The following is a 19,587-nucleotide window of genomic DNA, read 5'->3' on the forward strand; positions in this document are numbered from 1 at the left end:
ATCAAAAGAAATCAGCCAAGTCATACCGCTCAGGAAGGAGACGCGTTCTGTCTCCTAGAGATGAACATACTTTGGTGCGAAAAGTGCAAATCAATCCCAGAACAACAGCAAAGGACCTTGTGAAGATGCTGTAGGAAACAGGTACAAATGTATCTATATCCACAGTAAAACGAGTCCTATATCGACATAACCTGAAAGGCCGCTCAGCAAGGAAGAAGCCACTGCTCCAAAACCGACATAAAAAAGCCAGACGGCAACTGCACATGGGGACAAAGATCGTACTTTTTGGAGAAATGTCCTCCGGTCTGATGAAACAAAAATATAACTGTTTGGCCATAATGACCATTGTTATGTTTGGAGGAAAAAGGGGGTTCCTTGCAAGCCGAAGAAAACCATCCCAACCGTGAAGCACGGGGGTGGCAGCATCATGCTGTGGGGGTGCTTTGCTGCAGGAGGGACTGGTGCACTTCACAAAATAGATGGCAACATGAGGAAGGAAAATTATGTGGATATATTGAAGCAACATCTCAAGACATTAGTCAGGAAGTTAAAGCTTGGTCGCAAATGTGTCTTCCAAATGGACAATGACCCCAAGCATACTTCCAAAGTTGTGGGAAAATGGCTTAAGGACAACAAAGTCAAGGTATTGGAGTGGCCATCTCAAAGCCCTGACCTCAATACTATAGAAAATGTGTGGGTAGAACTGAAAAAGCGTGTGCGAGCAAGGAGGCCTACAAACCTGACTCAGTTACACCAGCTCTGTCAGGAGGAATGGGCCAAAATTCACCCAACTTATTGAGGGAAGCTTGTGGAAGGCTACCCGAAATGTTTGACCCAAGTTAAACAATTTAAAGGTAATGCAACCAAATACTAATTGAGTGTATTTAAACTTCTGACCCACTGGGAATGTGATGAAAGAAATAAAAGCTGAAATAAATCATTCTCTCTACTATTATTCTGACATTTCACATTCTTAAAATAAAGTGGTGATCCTAAATGACCTAAAACAGGGAATTTTTACTAGGATGAAATGTCAGGAATTGTGAAAAACTGAGTTTAACTGTATTTGGCTAAGGTGTATGTAAACTTCCGACTACAACTGTAAACTATGATTTGTGGTATTATTATAGCATTTACAGACAAATCTTGACAACTGTAGCATTTTGAACATTGATGTTAACCAATAAAACGTTAGGAGTTGTTGGGGTGCTGGGGTGTTGGGGGGGTGGGGTGTTGGGGGGGTGCTGGGGTGCTGGGGGCTGGGGTGCTGGGGTGTTGGGGGGGGTGCTGGGGTATTGGGGTGTTGGGGGTGGGGTGTTGGGGGGGTGGGGTGTTGGGGTGCTGGGATGTTGGGGTTGGGGTGTTGGGGGGCTGGGGTGTTGGGGGGTGCTGGGGTGTTGGGGTGCTGGGGTGTTGGGGGGGTGCTGGGGAGCTGGGGTGTTGGGGGTGGGGTGTTTGGGGGGTGCTGGGGTGTTGGGGTGCTGGGGTTTTGGGGTGCTGTGGTGCTGGGGTGTTGTGGTGTTGGGGGGGTGCTGGGGTGCTGGGGCGCTGGGGCGTTGGGGGGGTGCTGGAGTGCTGGGGTGCTGGTGTGTTGGGGTGCTGGGGTGTTGGAGTGCTGGGGTGTTGGGGTGCTGGGGTGTTGGGGGGGGGGGTGTTGGGGTGTTGGAGTGCTGGGATGTTGGGGTGCTGGGGTGTTGGGGGGGTGTTGGGGTGTTGGGCTGCTGCTGGGGTGCTGGGTGCTGGGGCCAGGGTCTTCTCTGACTGCCAGTAGGCTTCTTTCACCATGTCATCCTGGCCTAGCCTGCCCATGGAGTCAAGATCCCAGTCTACTGAAAGGTTCTGCTACTATAACACCCTGTGACATCAATGACTTGTGACTTTCCCTTAATAAACGCTGTCCCCTATTTAGGGGACTTTGAGCGGTTCTGGACCGTTTCCGACCAACATTTTTGTGTACAGAGCGCTCAGTGAACGGCGCGACATCAATTGTTGTGCACTTCGTGACAGCGCTGGTTGTCTCGCTTCGCATGCCGTTCTCCGCTCTCATCTGAGATGCAGTATATGAGCATAGGCAGTGACACGTCACATTTTCTGGCCTATCCAGACAAAGGATCGAACTCCCAAGGAGATGAAGCTCGCAGCTTCACTTACAATCTGGCTTTTGAAACATATGAAAATGAATATCTCAGATGGATTTAGAGCTCTCAACATGAAATAATACTCAATAATTTAATAGAATTGAAACAAGACCACTTTTTCTTGGTCACAGAGGGGCAAAAGCTGAATTTTGTAATGAGTCAGCAGGCATGTGAATGGCATCTGTGCATCGCTCAGAGGATGCTGGGCAGAAAATGCTCTGTCATCATGAAATGGTGGCAATATGGTACAGTCACTAGGTATGATCATATTTATTTATTATTTAAGAAAGGTGAAATATTATAGTAAGTCGTTTATAATTTGATTGTTACTATATTTAGAAAGCATTTAAATCATTTCAAGCCCTAATCCCCACTTTTGAAAAATATAATATATCATTTTTTATTTTATTTTATCATATTTGTACTGTGTACTTGAGCTTGTGTCCTCAAAAGTGACTACACCTCAGAAATGTATAACCTTTTTTACCAGAAAGGTGAGATTTGAATATTTCTGGCAGTGTAAGCATCACTAGGTATTGTTTATGGCCCTATCATGATAAATAATTACTTTTTGGTATGTCTATTTAGGTGGAAATCTACATTTTGACATTATATTTAACAGGGGTATCAGAGGATGAGTCCCAAACGAGGCCCTATCCCCTTTATAGCCCATACAGCTCTGGTCAAAAGTAGTGCACTATGGAGGGAACAGGGTGCCATTTGGGACGCACACAGAAAGAACATAGAGTTCCTCACTAACACTTTCTCCATGACGTCAGTGTGTAAATGTTTGGTGTTAGTTTGTGTCACCTCTTTGAGCTCTCCGTCATCTGGCTTGTAAGTGATGATGTACTTGAGGACTTTCCCCGGGGAGGCGTCCCATCTGAGCTTCATGGTGCTATGGGTGACAGCAGTGATCCGCAGCTCACCCGATGGTGGCAAGGGTACTGGGGAAGAAGAATGACAGAGAAAGGGATAGAGAGGGAGAAAAGAGAGAGTGTGAGAGGGGGGCAGGGGAATGAAATTGAGTGAGTCTTAGAAACATCTGTATTGTGAGGTAGAACACAGTTTTAGAGAGAGAGAGAAAGAAATAGAGAAAGAGAGAGAGAGAGAGATCAGGGGAACATACATGTGACTCCTTGGTCCACGAGGGGGTCGCTGGCAGCCTCTCTATGCAGGGCAAACAGGGAGAGTGTATACGCTGTGTTGGTGATAAGCTCCTCCAGCTGAACATCATTCACATCTGCCCCAACTCGTATCTGAACAGCAGGGGAGAAAAGAGAGGGGGAAGAAGGGGAGGGGGAGAAGGGGGGGGGGGGAGAAGGTGAGAGGAGGAGAAGGGGAGAGGGGGAGAGGGGGAGAAGGGGAGAGGGTGAGAAGGGAGAAGGGGAGAGGGGGCGATGGGGAGAGGGGAGAAGGGGAGAGTGGGAGAAAGGGAGAAGGGGAGAGGGGAGAAGGGGAGAAGGGGAGAGGGGGAGGGGGGAGGGGTAGAGGGGGAGAAGGGAAGAGGTAGTGGGGGAGAAGGGGAGAAGGGGAGAGGGGGAGAGGGGGAGAAGGGGAGAGGGGGAGAGGGGGAGAAGGGGAGAGGGGGAGGGGTAGTGGGGGGAAGGGGAGAAGGGGAGAAGGGGAGAGGGGGAGAGGGGGAGAAGGGGAGGGGTAGTGGGGGGAAGGGGAGAAGGGGAGAGGGGGAGAGGGGTAAAGGGGAGGGGTAGTGGGGGGAAGGGGAGAAGGGGAGAGGGGGAGAGGGTGAGAAGGGGAGAAGGGGAGAGGGGGAGAGGGGGAGAAAGGGAGGGGTAGTGGGGGAGAAGGGGAGGGGTAGTGGGGGAGAAGGGGAGAAGGGGAGAGGGGGAGAAGGGGAGGGGTAGTGGGGGAGAAGGGGAGAAGGGGAGAGGGGGAGAAGGGGAGGGGTAGTGGGGGAGAACGGGAGAAGGGGAGAGGGGGAGAAGGGGAGAGGGGGAGAAGGGGAGACCAGGCCGGACGATAGAGGGGAACAAAACAACAAGAAAGGACTTGTCAAGAGGATACCTTCTGAACACCTGGTTCACAGCACTAACTAACACCTGGTTCACAGCATTAACTAACACCCTGTTCACAGCACTAACTAACACCTGGTTCACAGCATTAACTAACACCCTGTTCACAGCACTAACTAACACCTGGTTCACAGCATTAACTAACACCTGGTTCACAGCACTAACTAACACCCTGTTCACAGCACTAACTAACACCTGGTTCACAGCACTAACTAACACCCTGTTCACAGCATTAACTAACACCTGGTTCACAGCATTAACTAACACCCTGTTCACAGCACTAACTAACACCTGGTTCACAGCACTAACTAACTCCTGGTTCACAGCACTAACTAACACCTGGTTCACAGCATTAACTAACACCTGGTTCACAGCACTAACTAACACCCTGTTCACAGCACTAACTAACACCTGGTTCACAGCACTAACTAACACCCTGTTCACAGCATTAACTAACACCTGGTTCACAGCATTAACTAACACCTGGTTCACAGCATTAACTAACACCTGGTTCACAGCACTAACTAACACCCTGTTCACAGCACTAACTAACACCTGGTTCACAGCACTAACTAACACCCTGTTCACAGCACTAACTAACTCCTGGTTCACAGCACTAACTAACACCTGGTTCACAGCACTAACTAACACCCTGTTCACAGCACTAACTAACACCTGGTTCACAGCACTAACTAACACCCTGTTCACAGCATTAACTAACACCTGGTTCACAGCATTAACTAACACCTGGTTCACAGCATTAACTAACACCTGGTTCACAGCACTAACTAACACCCTGTTCACAGCACTAACTAACACCTGGTTCACAGCACTAACTAACACCCTGTTCACAGCACTAACTAACTCCTGGTTCACAGCACTAACTAACACCTGGTTCACAGCACTAACTAACACCCTGTTCACAGCACTAACTAACTCCTGGTTCACAGCACTAACTAACACCTGGTTCACAGCATTAACTAACACCTGGTTCACAGCATTAACTAACACCTGGTTCACAGCATTAACTAACACCTGGTTCACAGCACTAACTAACACCCTGTTCACAGCACTAACTAACACCTGGTTCACAGCACTAACTAACACCCTGTTCACAGCATTAACTAACACCTGGTTCACAGCATTAACTAACACCTGGTTCACAGCACTAACTAACACCCTGTTCACAGCACTAACTAACACCTGGTTCACAGCACTAACTAACACCCTGTTCACAGCACTAACTAACTCCTGGTTCACAGCACTAACTAACACCTGGTTCACAGCATTAACTAACACCTGGTTCACAGCACTAACTAACACCTGGTTCACAGCACTAACTAACACCTGGTTCACAGCACTAACTAACACCTGGTTCACAGCACTAACTAACTCCTGGTTCACAGCACTAACTAACACCTGGTTCACAGCATTAACTAACACCTGGTTCACCGCATTAACTAACACCTGGTTCACAGCACTAACTAACACCCTGTTCACAGCACTAACACCTGGTTCACAGCACTAACTAACACCCTGTTCACAGCATTAACTAACACCTGGTTCACAGCATTAACTAACACCTGGTTCACAGCATTAACTAACACCTGGTTCACAGCACTAACTAACACCCTGTTCACAGCACTAACTAACACCTGGTTCACAGCACTAACTAACACCCTGTTCACAGCACTAACTAACTCCTGGTTCACAGCACTAACTAACACCTGGTTCACAGCACTCACTAACACCTGGTTCACAGCACTAACTAACTCCTGGTTCACAGCACTAACTAACACCTGGTTCACAGCATTAACTAACACCTGGTTCACAGCATTAACTAACACCTGGTTCACAGCATTAACTAACACCTGGTTCACAGCACTAACTAACACCCTGTTCACAGCACTAACTAACACCTGGTTCACAGCACTAACTAACACCCTGTTCACAGCATTAACTAACACCTGGTTCACAGCACTAACTAACACCCTGTTCACAGCATTAACTAACACCCTGTTCACAGCACTAACTAACACCTGGTTCACAGCACTAACTAACACCCTGTTCACAGCACTAACTAACTCCTGGTTCACAGCACTAACTAACACCTGGTTCACAGCATTAACTAACACCTGGTTCACAGCACTAACTAACACCTGGTTCACAGCACTAACTAACACCTGGTTCACAGCACTAACTAACACCCTGTTCACAGCACTAACTAACACCTGGTTCACAGCACTAACTAACACCTGGTTCACAGCATTAACTAACACCTGGTTCACAGCACTAACTAATACCCTGTTCACAGCAATAACTAACTCCTGGTTCACAGCACTAACTAACACCTGGTTCACAGCATTAACTAACACCTGGTTCACAGCATTAACTAACACCTGGTTCACAGCATTAACTAACACCTGGTTCACAGCACTAACTAACACCCTGTTCACAGCACTAACTAACACCTGGTTCACAGCACTAACTAACACCCTGTTCACAGCATTAACTAACACCTGGTTCACAGCACTAACTAACACCCTGTTCACAGCATTAACTAACACCCTGTTCACAGCACTAACTAACACCTGGTTCACAGCACTAACTAACACCCTGTTCACAGCACTAACTAACTCCTGGTTCACAGCACTAACTAACACCTGGTTCACAGCATTAACTAACACCTGGTTCACAGCACTAACTAACACCTGGTTCACAGCACTAACTAACACCTGGTTCACAGCACTAACTAACACCCTGTTCACAGCACTAACTAACACCTGGTTCACAGCACTAACTAACACCTGGTTCACAGCATTAACTAACACCTGGTTCACAGCACTAACTAATACCCTGTTCACAGCAATAACTAACTCCTGGTTCACAGCACTAACTAACAACTGGTTCACAGCACTAACTAACACCCTGTTCACAGCACTAACTAACTCCTGGTTCACAGCACTAACTAACAACTGGGACGTGTGTGTCTCCTGGGGTATGCCTGCCTTGCTGCCTTCAGTCCACACTGAAATTCCTCTAAAGGCTACACTACTGCTTGCCAGCCCTCACAGAAGCCTGCAGTTCAAAATATACAGCATCTGTTGAGATTTTGTTTTTTAATACTGTATATCATCTCTATGACTTCACTGGTGAAAAAAGCTGCACAGGGCCAGCATGAGCTAATCCTTCTCATTACCCTCTGTGTCCAAAGGGACTGTTTTTTGTAGACCTTGCCTGAACATCACTGTAAAAGTCCACTTCCTGCTCTGTGCAGTAATCATCACATTACCATCTGGAATGAGTAAGGCCCCACTAGCAGAGGCCTTGACTACCCTGCCTTGTGGAAATGCTGAACATGTAAATGGAATGCCTATCCAACGTCCAACCTCCACTCGTGAGTTTGTGAGTGAGTGAGTGAGTGAGTGAGTGAGTGAGTGAGTGAGTGAGTAAGTGAGTGTGTGAGTGAGTGAGTGAGTGAGTGTGTGAGTGAGTCAGTGAGTTTGTGAGTGAGTGATTGAGTAAGTGAGTGTGTGAGTGAGTGTGTGAGTAAGTGAGTGAGTGAGTGAGTGAGTGAGGGAGTGTGTCAGTGAGTGAGTGAGTGAGTGAGTGAGTGAGTGTGTGAGTGAGGGTGTGAGTGAGTGAGTGAATGAGTGAGAGTGTGTGTGTGTGTGTGAGTGAGTGAGTGAGTGAGTGAGTGAGTGAGTGAGTGAGTGAGTGAGTGAGAGAGTGAGTGAGAGTGTGTGTGTGTCCTACTCACCTCTTTCTCCACAGTGGGCACAGTGGCATTGATGGCTCTGTAGAACAGCATGTAGCCTGTCGCCCCTTCAGCCTTCTCCCACTTCACCCTAAACGTGGTCATGGTCTCATCGTACACAGTCAACTTTATCACCCCGGGCAGTGGCACTGTGGAGCGTGAAGAGTAAACACACAGTTAGTTACCGCCTAACTACTAGTATAGAGACATCCTCAACCACAGTTACCAGTAACTACTAGTGTAGAGACATCCTCAACCACACAGTTAGTTACCACTAACTACTAGTGTAGAGACATCCTCAACCACACAGTTAGTTACCACTAACTACTAGTGTAGGGACATCCACAACCACACAGGTAGTTACCACTAACTACTAGTGTAGAGACATCCTCAACCACACAGTTAGTTACCACTAACTACTAGTGTAGAGACATCCTCAACCACACAGTTAGTTACCACTAACTACTAGTGTAGAGACATCCTCAACCACACAGTTAGTTACCACTAACTACTAGTGTAGGGACATCCACAACCACACAGGTAGTTACCGCCTAACTACTAGTGTAGAGACATCCTCAACCACAGTTACCACTAACTAGTAGTGTAGGGACATCCACAACCACACAGTTAGATACCACTAACTACTAGTGTAGAGACATCCTCAACCACACAGTTAGTTACCACTAACTACTAGTGTAGAGACATCCTCAACCACAGTTACCACTAACTACTAGTGTAGGGACATCCACAACCACACAGGTAGTTACCGCCTAACTACTAGTGTAGAGACATCCTCAACCACAGTTACCACTAACTACTAGTGTAGGGACATCCACAACCACACAGTTAGTTACCACTAACTACTAGTGTAGAGACATCATCAACCACAGTTACCACTAACTACTAGTGTAGAGACATCCTCAACCACAGTTACCACTAACTAGTAGTGTAGAGACATCCTCAACCACAGTTACCACTAACTACTAGTGTAGAGACATCCTCAACCACAGTTACCACTAACTACTAGTGTAGAGACATCCTCAACCACAGTTACCACTAACTACTAGTCTACGGACCTCCAAAACACAACCCAGTCACCCACATCACATCCAGCTTCTGTGTTTATGGCAGAAGCATGATGATCCTACACACAGTGTTAGTTTAAAATGACAAATAAAGGAAACCGCAAGTGATCTAACACTACTGTTGTGGTGTCCAAGTCGCGGGCTACAAAACAATAACCATGCTTTATGACAGTGAGAAATATCTTATAACGTCCACCATAAAAATCTAATGGACTCATTTCTAAAAGTGACAACGTCCACTATATCGCACAAATGGAGCAATGAAAGTGGTCAGCTCTTTGTACTTAACCATCATGTGGAATTATGTCAGTTTTCTTAAGACACTCTTAATAAGGCCAAGAATGAGAGAATGATGGTTATTGTCCCCATAAGAAACCTCCACTTCTGCATTTTCTAACGGGAAACCCTATGGGAACTTGTTGTTGTTGTTGCTTAACACTTTACTGCCACCAATCAGACCCAATATATCCCTGGTTGTGTAAATGAGCTTGTTTAATAGGCCTACAAGAGCAATATAAACAAGTTCCATCCATGTCTAACCCATTTAAAACAGTGTACTGAGCATGGCGGGGCAGGGGATGTTGTTTATTTCAACATCGTATATCGTAATGAAACAAATGCGCTCCCACAACAGTGGAACTCATAAGAGCTGCGATGCTATCCCCACATTAAAGTGGGCAACCGAACAGCATCTTTGTGAAACTCATCTCAATCCACTTCCTGTCTATCACTGTAGCGCTTGTTATATCATTCGACATCCAAATAAGGCTATTGGATTAGCTGAACCTGGACACCTTTCCAGGAGGTGATTTCAAGGTTTACTGGGTAATTGGGAGGAGGTTGTGTGAGGAAACGGACGAAAAGGAAGACAAACAGAGAGGAGAGGAGGCAAGGGAGCAGAACAGCTGCAACACTCACAGGTGGTTTCAGTGCCCTTCAGCGGCTCTGCGCTGGTCTCCTCTCCGGTCACAGAGAAGACGTTGACCACGTACTCGGTCAGAGGGGTCAGCTTGGTCAGGACCACGGTGGTGACCGTCCCATCGACAATCATCTGAAGAGAGAGAAAAAAGGCATAGTCTTTATGCAGGAAAGCTCAAAATCCAAGTATATTCAACAGGAGGTAGACCAGAAGATAGATGGCAACCTCAAGTCACCCCTCTGTACTGCTGTCTGCCCAGGAGTTTCAAATTCGTCATGGGATAATATTTTAAATACAGCAGGTCAAAATCAAATGTTCCAACTAATACGGCACATGTTTAGGAAACCCAAAACAAAACTAACATCTTCTCGCACACATACTCTCTCTTCTAAGTGTCAGAAGGCTATCCAAAAGAACGGAGCACATATCAGCAAATTGAAAGTGAAATCTGATTTATTTGTGTGAATAAGTGTTTTGGGGTCCAATGCAAGCATTCAAAATGAAGGAGAATGGATGGATGGCCAGGATTATCTTTTCCAGCAGGAAGAGTTATGCAACAAGACTAAACTAACTGGGTCTAGTCTAAGGTTGAGGCCTGGTGGAAACTCTTTGGTCTTCCTTTCAGACAGGGCTCACTAGAACCACCCAAACCCTGACCAGGGCCAATGAAAGCACAATGCATGGAATAGACCCAGTCCTGTATTCATAAGGACATAAGTGACAGAAGGTTAAGTGTAACTGAATGCAGGTCTGCCTCAGCCACTGTGGAACACTTCTCAATGCTGAGAAGAAAGCCAGATGACTTGAGCTTTATCTGACTGAATCAGATCCACATGAAATGGATCGACCGACGATGGCAACTAGGTGGATTTAAGCAAACATTTTACACTGGATACACTTGATAACTGTGAAATCTCCAGCGAGGCTGCATATAGGGCAGTTCCTCCATCAGAAACTCCTGGATAAACCGGAGACCGCTTTCAAAGTGACCCGATCACCTCATGGCAAGATGAAACATGGAGGTCTGAGAGAGGAATTCAGACCAAAAGGAATCATTCAGCCAATTCTCTGTCATATCCAAACCAGGTGTGACTATGAATAGCTGATGCTCTTAAAATGCTATGACCTTGGAGAGGTGAGGTGATTGAGTTGAGGGGAGGTACAGTACTGTAGGCTATAGGTTTACCTGTTCAGTGATTCCTCCCACCACGGGCATGTAGTCGATGCGGTACTTTTCCACGGGACCTTCGGGCGCCGTCCAGGTGGCACGGAATGAGTGGTGGGTCACCTCGGAGGTCACCAGGTTAGTGGGCGGCTCCAGGCCTCCTCCTGGTCGAAGAGCAGAGGAAATGTGAGCCGACACGTCAAATATTTCACACACTCAATTCTCCAACCACAAATCTGTCCCTTTCACCTCTGCCTCACTGACACAGGGCTGTTAGGGCTGTTTCTATAGCAGGTTGACGTTTATTGTCATGAATTTTGCCTTGGAGGCAGAACTGAGCAATTTCCGCTAGCTGGGCCAGCTGCAAAATCAAAATTGGCTATATCGTAAAAATTCATGAAAACAAACATTTGCTTTTTGGTCTTAATTTAAGGTTAGGGTTAGGCATTAGGGTTAGCAGTGTGGCTAAGTTTAGGGTTAGGTTATAAATCAGATTTTATGACTTTGTGTCAAGATTTATTACAATAAATGCAAACCTGCATTTCTATACATCACAATTTTGATAACACACTTAAAAAAATAATAAATATCCATCCCCATGTAGTAAATCACTATTGTGTCTCCTCGTAAATTTGATTTAAGGACAAGAGTGTGTCCAAAAAACCTAAGTTTCCATCAACTGGTTGGACCTTATGTAACTTAAGGCAAGAAACAAAATTTATCAAGTGTGTTAGGCAAACTAGTGACAGTTTCGAGGCAATATCCAAAAGTGTTGGCGTTCGTTCTGTCTTTTCATTGGCTCGTCTCATCAATCATGCTGTTCTTATTGCTATTCTCTATCTGCTATGCTAATCCATTTATTCAACTGATGAAAAATATCAGTACAGCTTTTTCTGGCTTACAGGTTAAATGGCTTTTTAATGTATTTTCCTTGCCATCTGATCCCATCTTAAATTAGAAATACCCCTAAACCCCTAAATGCTGTACCAAGTACAATACCTAGCTTGACTTAGCAGCATACAAATAACTAACCATTTGAAGTTAGCAACATTTTGAGTTGAGCATTGTTTCAATATGTTTCTTTCATTGATTGGGAGAGAATGAGAGAGAGAGAGAGAGAGAGAGAGAGAGAGAGAGAGAGAGAGAGAGAGAGAGAGAGAGAGAGAGAGAGAGAGAGAGAGAGAGAGAGAGAGAGAGAGAGAGAGAGAGAGAGAGAGAATAAGAACTTACCTGGACCCTTCACACTGTTACAGAGGTTGATGGTGAGCTCATCCACTATATCCAGCAGAAAGGAGAAATCATTCACGTTGTACATGTGAATCTCATCCGGGTCTGAGGCAATGGACCTCAACTCATTCTCATCAGCATTCTTCACACCTAGAAGCCACATAACACCACAATATTCACTTCTGTTGGGATCATGACAAAATAGACTAAACTGTCCTCTGTTTATGATACAATCACAACATGAAAATCTGTTTATTGTAAAATGTCTGTGAAATTGAGGAGAGGACTGTGGATCTGTCTCCGTCCGTTAGTACATTCATACGTTCATCACATGCGATATCCCAGACACCACTAGCCCGATTTTGACGAAACGTGGGTGAATGATGTGTCTTGCCATAGTGATCCGGCATTTACAAAATATAACAAGCGATTGAAAATGCTAACTCTGAAAGGTAACGCCCCTCACCCCCTTTGACCTAAAGTCATGAAATTCAGTACATAGGTCCCTCTACCTTAAGGTCCACCATGATGGATTTTCCGCCATTTAGAATTGTGTGAAAAACACTTAAAACGCTACTCCTCTGGCACCGAATGACCGATCTGCACAAAACTCTCAACGCAATATTTTTCAGACTAGTACCTACAACAACATTGACCAATAAACATTAACGTGGGTGTGGTCCGGCACATTAATGCATATAAATCAGTCAAGGATATTCGTATTGTAACAAAATTTGGTACACATGTTGCAAACACTGTCAAGACACAACAGATGCGAGAACATTCATATTGACCACACAGTGGCGCCATAACGGGCACATGTTTATATCTCTTGATCTGTTTGAGTGATGAAATTTGGCATACATACTCAGGAATATGAGTCTAGCAAACGCATGCGATATCTCCGACACCACTGGCTCGATTTTGATTACACTTGGGTGAATGATGCATCTTGCTATAGAGATCCGGCATTTACAAAATTTAACTGATTGGCCCAAGGGGGGGCATTATAGTAATCAATGTACGTACATTAGTCACACGCAATATCTCAGACACCACTGGCCCGATTTTAATTAAACTTGGGTGAATGATGCGTCTTGCCATAGAGATCCGTCATTTACAAAATTACACTGATTGGCCCAAGGGGGGCGCTGCATCATTCTTGGCGGATGACATGTTTACTGTTGCCTTGTTTGACATGGTCACAAACTTTGATGGTGAACTGAAACATGCAATGTTGTTGGGTTATACACTAGGAGGGTCACTCACCGATGGCGTAGAGCTCGATGTTCTCATCCCTCAGCACCTGGGAGTTGGTGATAATTTCATCCTGCGACTTGCCGTCAGTGATGAGCACACCGATCTTGCGCGAGTCTTTACGCAATCCCACGTTGGGCTTGAAGTTGTTCTGGAGGATGTAGTTCAAGGCCATACCTACAGAGATATTAGAGGGAATGTTTCATGTTAAGTTAAGTTGACTTGAGTTAAAGATGCACTCCAGGATCTTAAGCACAACAAATTCGTAAAATATGGTATGAATTAGATTCGTAACATATCATGTGAATCGCAAAAACAAAAAGGACGTAACATATCATACGCAATGGATGACGTAGTACTACTGTCTGAAATTAGACTAATGTTTGAGAGTGCATCTTTAAGTTAAACAGATGACAGTTGGTAGTTGTCCCTTTATTTCATAATATGTCACCTGTCATGGTGTTTCCCCCTTTGTATGGCAGGTCAGCCACAGCTTTGAGCAGCCCGTCACGGGTTGGGTGGGCATTCAGATGCCACTCAGTCTTGGGGTCTCCACTGTACTGAACCATACCTGGAGAGAACAAACAGAACACAGTATGACACCAGCGTGATTGATCAGCATCCAACATTCATTTCCCTTCCCAGTACCAAGTCCAGATCAAACTTAAAGAGATTGAGCTGGGTGATGAACCTATGCCATCATACACATCACCAATGGGATTTGATCAAAATAAAGATTACCGATCATGACTCTCTCAGGGCCGATGTCAAATACACCAACAATGCGAGCGATGAAGGCACGGATGGTTTTGAAGTTGAGACGGCCAATACTCCATGAGCCATCGACCAGTAGGATGATGTCAGCCTTGGCCTGGCTTTTACACTTGGCTTCTGTAAGGGGTGGAGGAGAGGGCTGTGAGAGGGAGGCCTGATACCATGGACATCCATGTAGTGTGATAAATGAGAGGATGTGTGTCAGAAGGGACGAGCAGCCAAAGAACAACAGAATAATATAAATACTTTCAGACAGACATGCACAAACAAAATACGCACAACAAATACAGAGATGAACAACAAGCATGAGTCAGAAAGACATCACTAAAATCCCAGTAACACACTAACATCAAATGTTTTTATCTACAATAAACATGTTTAGCTACAACACGTTTTGCAGCAGTATTGTTCTCTTGCAGAGGGGATGAACTCTTTCTTTCCCCTTGGGTCTTCTTCTTTTTGTCTTCTTCTTCTATCTTCTTCTTCTTCTGTGTCAATCCTGTTGTCCATCCACGAGGCCTTTTTGTGGCCTGCAGCCTTCTTGATGTACTGTATGTGGGGCAGTCATTGGGTTTGTCCCCTGCCCTGAACAACAAGACCACCCCTGCTGACAGATGAGATACAACAGACTCCTCCTCTCTCCCAGAGGTACTGCACATTCCTGCTGTGCTCGCTATTTGCTACACCAGACACCTGTGGGGGCGAAAGAGGGTTGCTGCTTGCTCGTCCTGCAGCCGAGCAAAAAGACCCAGATGCACCGAGTCGTTTGGACACTGAGCTATGCAATCTGCCACCGTGTCTGCAAATTGAAAAAAGGTTAGAAGAGAAAACAATTATTTACCCACTTTCTTTATTGCAACATGGAGGAACAGATGCTTGACGATGTGTGGGGGATCGCCCCTTGTAAAATGTATATCTGATTATATATGGAACCAATTTGTTTGAGTTATACCACACTGGTAAACAAAGCACTTTGTTGTAAGCTTAATGTAAGTCTCGGAGACATTCATCAACAAAACCACATGTCATCAACTGAGACAGTGTACACTGTCTGAGAGGCATCTGATCAAAAACAGATGACACTGACTGTTGTTTAGAATGCATCAGAGGATACAGTGTCACATTAAGCAAATACATAAAGCAAATAGATGAATCTATCTACTTTGACTGGCTAGTATGTGGTCATTTACAGGAATGATTCATTCCCTAGTCTGTTTATAGTGTAATCCAGTGGTGTAAAGTACTTAAGTACTTTACTATTTATATGTTCTACAACTTTTACTTTTACTTCACTACAATCCTAAAGAAAATAATGTACTTTTTACTCCATACATTTTCCCTGACACGTTACATTTTCAATGCTTAGCAGGACAGGAAAATGGCAGACTCACTAAACACAAATGCTTCATTTGTAAATGATGTCTGAGTGTTAGAGTGTGCCCCTGTCTATCAGTAAATTAAAAAATCAAGAAGATTGTTCTGTCTGGTTTGCTTAATATAAGGAATTTATACTTTGGGTACTTAAGTATATTTTAGCAATTACATTTACTTTTGATACTTAAGTATATTTAAAACCAAATACTTTTAGACTTTTACTCAAGTAGTATTTTACTGGGTGACTTTCACTTTTACTTGAGTCATTTTATATTAAGGTATCTTTACTTTTACTCAAATATGACAATTGGATACTTTTTCCACCGCTGGTGTCATCCTAGTTTTAATTGGCTCTACCACATACAGTCGCTGTTGCTATGGATACAAACATACTGTACAGTACGCAGCAGGCTATACCACCCTCTGAGCCAGGAAGAAGAAAAACCCAATTCCACCCTATAACCACACTAGCTTGGTCATTATTAAACACTAGGGCCAAACTACTGCAGTAGTTTTAGTGTGAGCGGTGAACGCCTATGGTGTGTATGTGTGTGTGTGTAAGACTGTGTGTGTGTGTGTGTGTGTGTGTGTGAAAGAGAGAGAGAGAGAGAGACCAAGGTTTGGTCTGGGTGCATGGTGGACTAGAACAGCCCTTGCTCTGCTTGATGCGGTGGGCAGTGTTGTCAGTGTGTCTGCTCCCCATTACTGAAACGAATTTCTGCCCAGGGTCACCGGCTCTCTCTCTGGGGTCTTATATGAGAAACATAACATTTTCCTAGCCGCATGCAGTTCTGTTCCACGGCAGCCCGGCCAGCACTGCATACTCTCCTGGTTGTAAAACATCTCTAATTGCAAGCAGAGAAACGTTTTACCATTATGCGAACTTTTTTTGCGATGGAAAAAATTTAAAAATTAACTTTTGCATGTCAAGAAGTATTAGGGATGAATCAATATGGCTGCTGGGCCAATTGGGCACGGTGATGAGAAATCTCAGCAACATAATAGGTTTGGCATGCTGAACATTTGTGGGTGGGGGGTGTAACCTGACTAATCATTCACTGGCACTGGAGCAAGAAAAAAGAGGTCAAAACACCCATAAAGTGAATCATAAAAATATTATAATGTCCCACTTATCAATACACTCCATCACAGTCTTAAGATGATATGAGGCAGAAAGGCCCATTGAAGCCAAACAGCTATACATTATTAGTACTCATTACAATCAATGTCTGTGTAATGTGTAATGTTATTCTAATGGTTGTGATGATGATTAGTTTAGACCATCTCATAGTTCAAAAGTGGGATAATTAGTGTCATGTCTCTCATAGTGGGAAGACTACTCCTCGTGAGGGTGGGAACAGAGATGGGCTGTGGCTGGGACGCTGTGTGTCTGTGGTTTGGTCTGTGGGTCTATCGGAGTGGCTGTTCTGTGGCTGCATCCCATTTGGCTCCCTATTCCCTATATAGTCCACTGCTCTGGTCAAAAGTAGTGCACTATGTAGGGAGTAGGGTGTCATTTGGGACGCAGCCTATGTCTGTATCTGTGTATGATTGTCGGTTATGTTATGGTATTGTAAGGTTTTACCGTTCCAAGGTTCCAATGGCACTTCGGGTGCGTCGGAGAGGGTAGTCTTCTCCTCTCCAGCCAGTGCTGCAGAGTGGCCTCCATCAAACATTCCAAACACAGTCACAGAGTACTTTGTTCCGGCCCTGATGAGATGGAGAGATGAGATTTAAAGTTACTTTTATCCTCACAATGTTGTATGTAACCGTCTAAGAATGTCAGATCAATGTCACAACACTGACAACTTCCTGTCTGAAGATAGAACTTCCTGTGTCTCACCTGAGCTCCTCTAGCACCACCGTGTTGTCATAGGGCCCAACCAGCAGCTCTCCCAGGTTGATATCATCACCACTGGGGTGGAAGGTGACCTTGTAGCCACGCACATCTCCAGGAGCTGGGTCCCAGGAGACTCTGAAACTGTTCTTGCCGGGCTCTGAGGTCTGTAGGTTTCTGGGAGCTTTGTAAGGTGACACTACAAGAGGACAGACAAACAGAGAAACCATATCAGTTCAAATTCATGGGAGAAAAGTCATAACGTCATAACTTCAACTTCGGCAATGCTAGTCTTTTTTCATTGAGATCAGCCAACACACATTCCAGTCAGTTTCTCATTAGTCCATAATACAAGTATTAAGTCCTAGCCTGCGTCCCAAATTGCAGCTTATTCCCTTTAGGGAATAGGGAATAGGGAATAGGGTGCCATTCCAGTGTCTTAGAACCGAATGTCATGCCATGTGTTAGTGGTAAGCTCTCTATATGTGTGTATTAACCAAGTGTCTGAGGTTTTGTTAGTGAAAAGACACCTGCCCCACCTACAATATTCCCATAGTGTGTCCCGCAGCGCCCTACTGTCTCTCATATCATGGGGTTGAATTATGGACCAACGTACGTGTCGTTCCTACTCCTTGCCTTGCTTTTCCTTCTCCCCGCTTGTAGATGGGGTGCACCGTGATGCCATAGGTGGTCATGGGCGTCAGGCGCTTCAGCACGGTGGAGGTGGAGGTGCCGGGAACCTTAGCGACCATCTCTTTGCCCCCAGCAGTGGGCACATAGGTCACCCGGTAGTTGATGACTTTACCCGGCGCGGCCATCCACGTTACCTTCATGCTTCGCTCGGTCTCATCGGACACATTAAGCGCCTTAGCAGAAGCAGACACTGAGGACAGAGAGGAGGGCAATGTTTCATAAAACATCTACTCTCCGATACGTAGCGAGGATGTTGAGAAAAATTATCTAAAAGAGAGTTAGACTCTTATCCCCAAATCTGGTAATCTTAACTTACCCCATTCTGAATAGAGCTACGCTCCATTTACCATGTCATAAGGTCTATATGTTCCACCATTTCTGAATGCAACAATAGTCAAACCACAATCCTTCCAAACACTTAATGATCCCAGGAAAGAATGTCAGACCGCTAGACTCGTTCACTGGGAGGACAGTTATTGGCCTCCAACTTCTCAATGTATTGCTTGACCTGAATGGACCTGTGACACTGTTACCGGAGATCCATTGGTTCCGCTGTGCAAACGTAATGAGGTAAGCACGGATATGAAAGAGGCGAGGTCTCCTGAGAATGTTTCAACAATGTTTTCTGTTCGAAATGTGCTTGACTTGGCCTGCCAGAGTCAATAAACTAAATGGCTTTCCATATCTACATGTGTCTATTCAAACCATCACACTGGTTCCTCAAGTGTTAGAGGACATTTCCATCAATGTGATTTCCCATGTGTGCATGAGTAGGATAGGGGGATGTGTGGTCGATTTGAGCCTGTCTAAATTCTGCTCCCACACACCCTAACAGGCAGAATACAGGACATATTACACCATGCGCTGCACACATGCATCATTTTTTTTTCTAAGTTTTCTTAGATTCTAGAACACATAATGCATCATAACTGTCACCACCTCAGTTTCCCACTGTAGACCACAGCTTAAAAGGGCGTCTTAGAAATGGCCTTTTCCCATAAAACCCGACACCAAGACCAAAGGGTTTCAGAGAGTGATGATGATGAGCACTGGGATGGAATTTCTTCATCTTTTAGACATTTTTTTCCTTATCATCTTGACACTGGTATACCATAGTGTCGGTGCATGAAAAATGATGTGATGGCCCGATGAGAGTTTCAAACTGTTCTACAGAGCTACAAAACCCTTCAAGTACACCTCCAAACCTTCGCAACTAACAACACCACTTCAGTGAATGTTTGTCTGCATCCCAAATAACACCATATTCCCTACTTAGCGCATTACTTTTGACCAGAAACATATGGGCCTTGGTCAAAAGTAGTGCATTA

At 45.0% G+C, this 19,587-nt stretch overlaps 1 protein-coding gene across 1 annotated transcript in view; it reads right to left on the minus strand.

Moving 5' to 3' along the window:
* col12a1b (collagen, type XII, alpha 1b) overlaps positions 1–19,587 on the minus strand; it is a gene marked incomplete at its 5' end in the record, with an annotated part of 114,163 nt that overhangs the window by 70,575 nt on the left and 24,001 nt on the right. Inside the window, 12 exons of the mRNA XM_084150766.1 lie at positions 2,949–3,085; positions 3,268–3,397; positions 7,932–8,077; positions 9,932–10,064; positions 11,119–11,261; positions 12,328–12,474; positions 13,594–13,758; positions 14,033–14,152; positions 14,323–14,472; positions 17,315–17,439; positions 17,573–17,765; positions 18,183–18,449. Coding sequence (XP_084006892.1) covers positions 2,949–3,085; positions 3,268–3,397; positions 7,932–8,077; positions 9,932–10,064; positions 11,119–11,261; positions 12,328–12,474; positions 13,594–13,758; positions 14,033–14,152; positions 14,323–14,472; positions 17,315–17,439; positions 17,573–17,765; positions 18,183–18,449 — 1,856 coding nt within the window. The remainder of the gene's footprint in view (positions 1–2,948; positions 3,086–3,267; positions 3,398–7,931; positions 8,078–9,931; positions 10,065–11,118; positions 11,262–12,327; positions 12,475–13,593; positions 13,759–14,032; positions 14,153–14,322; positions 14,473–17,314; positions 17,440–17,572; positions 17,766–18,182; positions 18,450–19,587) is intronic.

This window comes from Coregonus lavaretus (assembly GCF_964263955.1).
Source record: "Coregonus lavaretus genome assembly, chromosome: 33".
Lineage (NCBI taxonomy): Eukaryota > Metazoa > Chordata > Actinopteri > Salmoniformes > Salmonidae > Coregonus > Coregonus lavaretus.